The following is a 10519-nucleotide window of genomic DNA, read 5'->3' as shown; positions in this document are numbered from 1 at the left end:
ATAAACATTGGGGTACAGATGGCCCTTCTTTTCACGACATCTGTATCTTTGGGGTAAATACCCAGGAGTGCAATTGCAGGGTCATAGGGAAGCTCTATTTTTAATTTCTTGAGGAACCTCCACACTGCTCTCCAAAGAGGCTGCACCAACTTGCATTCCCACCAACAGTAGAAGAGGGGTCCCCTTTCTCCACATCCTCTCCAACACATGTTGTTTCCTGTCTTGTTAATTGGCCATTCTAACTGGTGTAAGGTGATATCTCAATGTGGTTTTAATTTGAATCTCCCTGAGGGCTAGTGATGATGTACATTTTTTCATGTGTCTGATAGCCATTTGTATGTCTTGATTGGAGAAGTAACTTTTGATTTGAGACACTGTCTGAGACTCACTTGTTCTCTTGAAAAGAAGCCCCGGGGACAGAGAGTGGCCACCAGAGGGCGAAAGACAAAGGAGAATTCAAGCTTATTTCATGTCAGATAAAGTTGAGGTGACTTGTGCTTGGATATTTTCCTCAGGCAGAACTGGGACAAAAGGCCCTCCAGCTGAGCCACCAGAGAGTGCAGGGTGAGGGGTTTTGATAACTAATTCCCTGTTTTCAAGGGGAGATAATATACTAGTTTGTCAGAAATTGGTATTTGCTTTTTATTTTTATTTGATTTGGGTCGCAGGGGCTTCCCGGGATGTAAAATACAGTGTAGATTTTCCTCTAGCTCTCTGTGGTTAAAATTATCCACTCTTCCAAGCATTTAGGGAGAGATGTTTAGTGACTGTGTTAAAGGGTGTGCAGCATTTATGGGTATTTCTGTGTGGTATTCTTGTAATTCTGTGCTTTAGGAAGGTCCATTATGTACTTTAGCCTAAAGCATGAATATCTGTGAAATCATGGATTTCCGTGAGGTAGATTCCTCCCCTCCTTACACATGCCTACAACTGATAAAGCTATCAATTACATGGAGATAAAACCCCTGTAACAAATGTATTTTATACCATCACAGAAAAAAAGAAATGCTTCAAAAACAAACTGAAGATTAAAAAGGAAGAACCTGGAAATGCAGATATATTTGCATTAGAAATGGAAAAAGGAAGAAAAGCATAGGAGAGCTCTATAAATACAGGTTAGAAATTGAATCGGAATCCAGGAACAAGGCACTGTAAAGAAGGGAAAGACACGGGGAATTGTAAAAGAAAAAAAGGACTTAATTTGTCAACAGTTTAGGTATGTGATGTGAAATACTAGGACAAGTCAATACGTATTGCACCTTTTGGTTGATACGATAATCATGTGTCTTGTGAAACATGTGGGCAATATGGTATGACATTATGAGTAACACCAATAATTTCATTTTACTTTAAATGTAGTTGACATGCAATATTACGTTTCTGTGTACAGCATAGTGATTCAGCATTTACATACACTACAAAGTGATCATCATGGTACATCTAGCTACCATCTGTCACTGTATAAAGCTGTTACAGTATCATTAACTGTATTCTCTATGGTGTACATTGCATCCCTCTGTCTTATTTTATAACAGGTAGTTTGTACCTTTTAATCCCCTTCCCCTATTTTACCCAGCTCCCGCTCCTCTCGCCTCTGACAACCACCAGATTGTTCTATGTCTCTCTGGTTTTTTTAGATTCCACACATACACACACACACCATATATTCTTTATCCCTTCATCTATTGATGGACCATTTCGTTGCTACAATAGTTTGGCTATTGTAAATAATGCTTCAGTGAACATAGGGATGCATGTTACCTTTTTGAGTTAGTGTTTTCATCTTCCTTGTATAAGTACTCAGAAGTGGAACTACTGGATCATGTGGTAATTCTATTTTTAATTTTTGGAGGAATCTCCATGTTGTTTCCCATAGTGGCTGCATCAGTTTGCATTCTCACCAACGGTGCCCAAGGGTTCCTTTTCCTCCACAACCTTGTCAACACTTGTTGTTTCCTGTGTTTTTTATTTTAGCCATTCTGACAGGTGTTAAGTGATACCTTATTGTGGCTTTGATTTACGTTTCCCTGATGAAAAGATGAAAAGTGACATCGAGTGTCTTTCTGATACCTGTTGGCCATCTGTATGTCATCTTTGAAGAAATACCTAGTCATGTCCTCTGCCCATTTTTAAATCAGATCTTTCAGAGGGGTACTGAGTTGTGTGAATTTTTTATGTTTTGTATATTAACCGCTTATCACTTATATCATTTGTAAATATCTTCTCTGATTCAGTAGGTCACCCTTTCATTTTGTTTCTTTCACTGTGCAATGTGTGTGATATAGTCCCATTTTTGCTTTTGTTTCCATGCCTGAGAAGAAAGATCTAAAGAAATATTTCCAAGACCAGTGTGAAAGAGCTTACTGTCTATGCTTTCTTCCAGAAGTTTTATGATTTCTAGTTTTACATTTAAATCTTTAATCTATTTTGAGTTTATTTTTGTATTTGGTATAACAACGTGGTCTAGTTTCATTCTTTTGCATGTAGCTGTCCAGTTATCCCAGCACCACTAACTAAAGAGACTATCTTTTTCCCATAGTATATTCTTGCCTCCTGTGTCAAAGATTAATTGACCATATTACTGAGGGTTTATTCCTGGAATCTCTTCTGTTTTATTCATCTGTGTGTCCATTTTCATGCTAGTACCATACTGTTTAGTTACCAGAGCTTCGTAGTATAGTTTAACATCACAAGATGTGATACCTCCAACTTCGTTTTTCTTTCTCCAAGTTGCTTTGGCTATTCCAAGTCTTTTGTGGTTCCATGCAAATTTTAGAATTTTTTCTTACAGTTCTGTGAAAAATGCCCTGGGTATTTTGATAGGGATTGCATTGAATGACATCAGTAATTTTAGTTGAAATTTATTATTTTTCCCTGAAGCATTCAGGTGCTTATTAAGTACTTACTGTGTGCCTGACACTGTTGTGGGTGCTGTGTATTCCTCAGAAGAGTCTCATGGAGCCTGTCCTTAAAGTCTCTAGATCGACAAGCATTTAAATGTACAAATACTGATATAATTAAAAATTATGAGAAAATTATAAAGGAAAATTTCCTCAGCTTATGTGATAAAGGAAGGCTTCTCTGAAGGAGTAGCATTGATGCCAACACCTGAAATAGGATTTTGCATGATAACTACTTGGTGGGTATTATGGGATATTAAACTAGACTAAGAGGCAAATGAGTGTTATTGTTTGGGTTTAAATCTATGACCTAGTTCTTGGTGCTTTAGGTACAGATCACCTTTAGGTTGTCACGTAGTAGATGTGCAGGGTTTATTATTTGGAGCCGCCTTTCATGAAAAGAATGAAAGGTAGATAATATCGTAAAAGAGCATTGTGTATCAAAACAGTAAATGACAGTTCTTTTTTCTCTTTAACTATTACCTTTAATGGCATAGGGGATGAAAAATTAGCCTCATGATTAGAAAAAGAAAAATAACAGTAGGAATTTTAGAACTCTGCTCCTTAAAGAAATTTCAATCTGGCATGTGCGAGCCAGTCACTTGGCCAGTATTGTATTGTAGGAAAATCTTATTATACCTTACTGCATCATTTTTAAATAACAAAAAACCTACTTTTATGAACTTTTAATAGTTCCAAACCTTCTTTACCTTTTTTCCTCTTTGATATGGACTAGACTATTTTCAATTAAATGCTTCTTTGTAACCTCCAGTCAGATTGCTTCTGTAAATTCCCAGGACAGGGGAAATTGAGTATTATTTGTCCACATTGAAGTAATAGATGAGATGTGAAATGGGTTACATGGTATGTGGGTCTCCAGAGGATGTTTTAAGTAATGTGTGAGTTTGCGGAGTGTCAAGTAGCCAATTAGTTTCAGACTGATTAACATTTATTTATTTTTTTTTTTAACTCGGGCATATTAGGCAACTATATTTGAGGGCACGGGGGAACTCACTAAAGTTTTGGCTCTTCTCGTACATCTGAAACTACATGAAATACCTCAGAAGACCTGCTGTGGTTTGCCAGCCCTTTAACAATCGTGGAAAACAAATCAATTTCACATGACCTGCATACTTAGACATGATTTTTTAAGGTTTCTGTTTCTTTCATTCAAGAATAACAGAATTCTGTCAAAATAAGGAAACGTGAATGATATTTTGAATGCCCCAAACGCATTCTCCATTCCTTGATTTTTTTCCTTTCTTTTAAATCTCTACTCTCAATACAGCAGAAACTCTGATGGGAAAAGATTCTGTGGGTATGAAAGGAGCTAGACCAACAGCAGGTGGGTGGTCATCTCCGGAAGACTCCAATGAATTATACCCATTTAGTTTAGAATAGTAAAAAATGGGGTATTGTGTAAGAGAAAAGGAGGCTGAATTGATATAAACCTTTTAATTAAAAAAAAAAAAACATTTTAATTTACACCTACATTGGCAGGAGTGATAGTGCTTCCACGAATTAAATACATCAGCAATGTGGCAGCATCCAGCTACGTTGCTGGGAGGTAATTCTCTGTGGATTTCTTGTGTTCTTCACAGTTCCGTATCTGAGTGAGGAGTGTGTTTGAATAGCCTTTACCCTGAGACATTTGCTTACAAATTTCAGATTAAGTTCTCTCTCTCCCTCCTTCCAATCCTCCCTCCCTCTCTAGAATTTGAGATGAGCAGGTGTCTCAGCAGTTTATGACAGTTAGTGTCCTCATGTTGAGATCTTCTTCTGTGGAGGAAAACATCTAATTGAGGGAAAAGTAGAAGGAATTCTCCTGGCTGATGCTGTTTGCTGTCCCTCTAAATCAAGCGTCTGGTGTCTTCTGTCCGTATATGTGTATGAAGCGGGGGAGGCTATCTTGTTAGCTTGTGAGCAGGGTCAAGTCTCAGACCCTTCATGGTTTCTGACCTAACATGCACAACGAATTGCAAACTCAAATGCCTGTGGGAACCAGGCAAGGGATAGGAATTGGAAGTAGGTCAGGTGTTAAATAATAAATGGCGGTGGACACTCAGCCTTAGAGTTAGTTTTTAATAGGGAGTAACGGGACCGTAGCAACTACAGGACAGTATCTTTTTGTGAAAGAATCCTACTTTTAAAATATTTGGCAACCTGTTCTCCTTGAAAGCCCTGTTTTGATCAAACCACACTCCTGGGAGCCATCCTGTCTTAGTGAAAAATCACCAAGATAGACTTTTTTTTAATTCTTTTTGGTAACCATGGAAACATTTGGCACAATGCCAAAGCACACAATCATTAAAGAATAAAAAATTCTTAGGAAGTCATACATTATGCCTGATATTAGGTAAGAAGATACATGGTATGTGGCCAAAATACCAACAAAAATTTTGCCATGATTTTTTTCCCCAAACAGATCTTAAACAGATGAGGCAGACGTCAGACATTTTAAGTAATCCTTTTATTACGCTTTCCCTGCTTATCTGTTCCCACATTTCATTTCATCTCTCTAGTGCCATGGTTTTATTTTTATTATCCATTTCTGTGCTCAGTATATACACAATTTAGGTAAAACATTTGTGACCCATGTTTAATGATAAATAATGCTCATATACATTGTATAATAATTGGAAAACTCTAATTATTCTGCACTTTTGGGTATGTGATATGGCCAGAGACATACAAAAAAAAAAAAAAAGGACAAAGGAAACACAAAATTTGTCAGACAAATCTAAGTTTTATTTCCTTGAGATTAGTTTCAAGGTTGTATAAAAAATTCCAGTAGTGATTTTATGACCTTTTTATGTTAAATCTAGCAAATATTTCCCTAGATATTAACCTAGAAAGTTTGAGATCCCAAGCTGACTTTCTATGAGCCCTTAAATTGTAGCTTATCTGGTAAAATATTAGTTGTCTGGATGTGTTTATGAGAGTTTGGCTACTTCAGCTGTTAGTCAAGTATAAAAACAGGGTAAAAGAGAATTTTTATGTTTCTCATTTTCTTTGTTTCTGCATTTTTAATTATGGAAATAGTAAATGAAAGTAAGTGGACATCACTAGGAAGTATAAGGGAAAACAAATATTCTCTGGAAAATTATTCGTGGATCATAAGCAAATTTTCATAGCTGAATTAAAAAATACAGTGAGTTACTTCAGATTACTATGTGCTAATTATAAAATTTCTTGCATGAAATTGGTAATTTAGAAAAAGAGTGAAAATACTACTTGGGATAATGATTTATAGCAGTGAGTATAGAGTAAATGGTTTTGTTTATTGATGTATAATTTACATAAGTAAAATTCATCCTGTTTAGGTGATCAGCTCCACAACTGAGGAAATCTATCCCTCATCTCCCCAGATCTCCATTCTTCTGTGTCATCAGTCCTTGTCTTCTCCCCACAGCCCCTGGCAATACTCTTCTGATTTCTTTCTCCATAGTTCTTCCTATTCTGGAATGTTGTGTAAATGGATTGATCAAATATGTAGCCTTTTGAGCCCAGCTTCTGTCACTAGGTGCAATGCTTTTGTGGCTCACAGCTGTCGTTATATGTACCCCTAGTTTGTTTCTTTCCATTGCTGAGTGGAATTCCATTGTATAGATCTCCCACAAGTTGCTTTCCTATTTACCAGGTGAAGGATATTCGAATTGTTTTCAGCTTTTGGAGATGAAGATTGTAAATAAAGCTGCTATAAACTTTGTGAACAGGTTTTCGCTTGGCATGGCTTCATTTCTCTTAGGTAAACAATACCTGTGTGTGGGACTGCAACATTGTAGGGAAGCACATGTTTAATTTTATAAGAAGCTGCCAAACCATTTCCAAAGTGGTTGCACCATTTTGGATTCCCATCAGCAGTGCATTGGAGTTGTAGTTGCTCTACATTGAGTATAGGGTTTTTGTTTGTTTGTTTTGTTTTGTTTTTATCTTAAAGTAGAAATCCTTTCAAGTCTTTCTGAAGATGCATTATATTAGAAATCGATATACTATGTTTGAATTTTGTATTCTTTTACAAACATGGGATGGTTAGGGTATTGGGATGTCAGGTTGAGTTAATACCATTTTTTCTTTCCTATGAGTTAGTTCACAAATATAGATACATATATACGTTAGGAAATTAAAGATATTTCAGTAAAATTATGATTAAATGGTGTGTTACATATATACAATAATGGGAGTTTCCAGATCACTTAAAATGCTTGGCCAGTAATTCAGAACTTCCTAAATATAGAGGCAGATGAGTTCAGGCAAGTCTTGAGACCCTTCTAATAGCTGAGTCTTTGGTTAAATTAGAAGTACAAGTTGGAATGTAGTTGGCAAGGCCACTCTGTCTTTAGTTGGAGCATCTAGATGCAGCAGCCCATGAAAACAGCAACTTAGAAGCACTGGAATAGTTTATAAGAGTTCCAAGCCAGTGATAGTTCTAATGTAAGTAGAATTGGCCTCTACAGATTATGCAGGTCATTTAGACCAAACTGGAATTTCCAATTGCCCTTTAATTCAGTGAGGTACAAATGGCACTTAAGAGTAAAATGTGGCTTCTTTAATTTCCAGAACGGCAGTACTGCCCTGCATACAATAATGTTTGTGTTTTACCATCCTCCCATTTATTCTGGGAAAAACACCAGAAATGAAAGTGAATTTTCCAGAATAAAGACATTTGGGTTTGTTCTTTTTTGTGTGTGACTATTTTCTTAGGACTAGTTTCTCAGGATAACATGCAGAGTGTTTTGCAAGACCACATCTAAATATAGGGCAAAGGTAGAATTCAACCTGAACATTCATAACTTTCTCAAAATGTGATTTGTTACCACGTAGGCTCTTTTTTTTTTTTTTTAATGGTTGGTTTAATTAAATATTTGGAAGAGGCTGAGACTGCAGATATTCATACAAACTGACATTTTTAGTATTTCAGTGTGAAGTTATAGTTTATTTTCAAAAATGTTAACATTTAGAGGGTTAGGAAATGGAATATATTTTGGCAAAAATTATGGTTACATTGTGTCTTAGCACAATACTTGACTGCCTTCTGCCTCAGATTATTTCTTTGCCTTCTTCTTGGCACCTAATGCTAATACAAGCACTATGAAAATGCTTCTCATGTAATGTGCAGTGAACTCCAATAGAAACAAGATTTTGCAAACAGCATCCATTCAGAGGTGTGCTTACCTCGTGTGGCCCACAAATGAGAATATTCATAATTTTCACAAGTGGCCATTGCTTAAATTTGTGATTACATTATGACAACAAAAAGAGTACTTTGGAACAGTTGAGTCCACATTCTCAAGTGGAGAGAAGTATGTATATGTCCCCAGAGTTAGCTTACAGATACTTATATGGACAGGCACAGTGCTTTCCACAAACTTTGGGATTTCTATATTATTTTCTATTCCTCCTCATTCATGAACTAATATAATCATGAGCAGTGCAGCAAGGTCAGTTGTGTTTCTTCTTATTGACCCTAATTTTTTCTTTTTCTTGCATCTTCTCAGCCTTTCTTAGCATGTCGTATGTGGTCCTGCAGTGAGATAGACCTATTGATCCAGGGAATTAATTGGTAATTAATCTTTGCATTTGCCTTTTCCCTCTCAAGGACCCAACTGCTGTCTTCTTTGTTTTAATAGAACAAAAAAATATTTTCTTTCGTATGTTCTGCCAAATTCTGACCGCTGAATTTTTGTTTACTAGAATAATTGTATGATTTTCTACTGAGTATTCTTTCTGCATTTATTTTTAAAGATTTTATTTATTTATTTGACAGAGAGAGATCACAAGTAGTCAGAGAGGCAGGCAGAGAGAGAAAGAGAGAGAGAGGAGGAAGCAGGCTCCCCGCTGAGCAAAGAGCCCGATGTGGGGCTCGATCCCAGGACCCTGAGATCACGACCCGAGCCGAAGGCAAAGGCTTAACCCACTGAGCCACCCAGGCGCCCCTCTTTCTGCATTTTTGTATTCTGTCGATAATAGTTCTTTCATTCATGACCATAGAGAAACAAAGAGTGCTTTTATATTTGGGGAGATCTGTTATAAAACACCAGGACACTTCTTCCATAGTACTGGTACATAAATGTTCCTCTGGCAGTAGTAGGTGGGTTACTTTCACCCATTGGTACATACCTTTCCCACGTTGTTTAATTTCCTTATTGACAAATGATGGAGTAAACTCGGATAGTTCTCAAGAAAGACTAGAAAGTTGGAAAAGATGTCAAGAGGTTTGAGGTTAGCAATTTAATCTTTAAAACTCCCCTTCAGCTAAGATACCCATAAATAATGTGTGAGACAAGTTTGAAGAGAAGCTAAGAATTAAAAAAAAAAAAAAGAAATAAAATTTCAGCTCCCACATACAGCATTTGTGACGAAAAAGGCGACAGAAACCTATATTTATATAAATAATGGGAAAACAGAAAGTGTTTACTGAGTTTGCTTGAGTTCTTCTATATTAAATTATAGCAGGATTCCTATTCAATATGCAGCATATTTGCATAAGTATTAAAATAATTTATCATGATTAATTCTATTATAGTAAATTTCAGGCCTAATCACAATCTGCCATATACTGTAGTGGTTTGTCAGTATTTCGTGTTTTCCTGGAGGTTTGGTGGAATTGGTGCTCCTGGAACAGCACAGATGTCATCGGAGTTTGCTGTGATTAATGCGGTTCTGAAAGAGATCTAATAACGATTAGCCAGTTTCATAAAGTGTTACAGAATTAGGTCAGTGCGAGAAAATTCTAAAGCTCTTAAAAATGTACATGCTGCCAAGTCCCTCTGGCCACAAATTGGATTTCTTGAGCAATGAGGAGCTCTGACCTTGGAAACAGATGAACTCTTTGGGCAAAGGTGGGAAAAGGAGACGATTTGTCCTCAAATACTCAAAGGATCAGAAAAAAAAAAAATGTGGGGTGAGTCTTAAACTAAAGGTTGAAAGTTATAGGGAAGTAGATATAAATCTGATCTATTATAATTTTTGGAAAATCACTGGAAGCACAAGGGGCTTCATGTTTCTAATGGGCCCACAAAGGAATGGAGCTTCCTTACTGGAATCATCTAGGTAGGGATAAGATACCTGTTTAGAAACACTATCAGAAAGTATTTTTTTCAATGGCTTGGAAGGAAGTTCTCTTTAAGCAAATGCTGATTTTTTTTCTCCTACCGTGAGTTTCCATAAGTTAGTGTCCTTCTCAGTATCAACAGATTTCTTGTATTTTTCTTAGGTGTTGGTGGAGGCTTCAGTAGGAGATGGCTTCACTGGAGACATTGCTGTCGATGATTTGTCATTCATGGACTGTACCCTCTATCCTGGTAAGGAAGAACATTTTAACATATGAGTATTCTCAAACCTATTTACTTGGGGAAAAAAGGCTGTGGAGGAAATCAGTATTTCATTCCCACAATATTCTAAAAATACCCTTCTGTTCTGTTAGTGTATTAACTCTGGAAAAGATCACTGTGAATCTTTGCTAGTAATTAGTCTTAATATCTTTGCAAACATGGTAAAGAGGTTTGAATCAGTTATGCTTCTGTCTCATCATGTGGAAAATATTAGGAAATCATGTCTGACGCTAAACCATAATTCCATTATACTTGAGGGATTATAACAACCGAATTGGTCACCTT

At 36.6% G+C, this 10519-nt stretch overlaps 1 protein-coding gene across 1 annotated transcript in view; it reads left to right on the top strand.

The window, feature by feature from the left end:
• The window catches only part of MALRD1 (MAM and LDL receptor class A domain containing 1), a 751478-nt gene that overhangs the window by 210336 nt on the left and 530623 nt on the right, over positions 1-10519 (top strand). Inside the window, 1 exon segment of the mRNA XM_059404562.1 lies at positions 10117-10204. Within this exon segment, the coding sequence (XP_059260545.1) occupies positions 10117-10204 (88 nt within the window).

This window comes from Mustela nigripes, chromosome 6 (assembly GCF_022355385.1).
Source record: "Mustela nigripes isolate SB6536 chromosome 6, MUSNIG.SB6536, whole genome shotgun sequence".
Taxonomy (NCBI): Eukaryota; Metazoa; Chordata; class Mammalia; order Carnivora; family Mustelidae; genus Mustela; species Mustela nigripes.
This window is presented reverse-complemented; position numbering and strand designations above follow the sequence as displayed.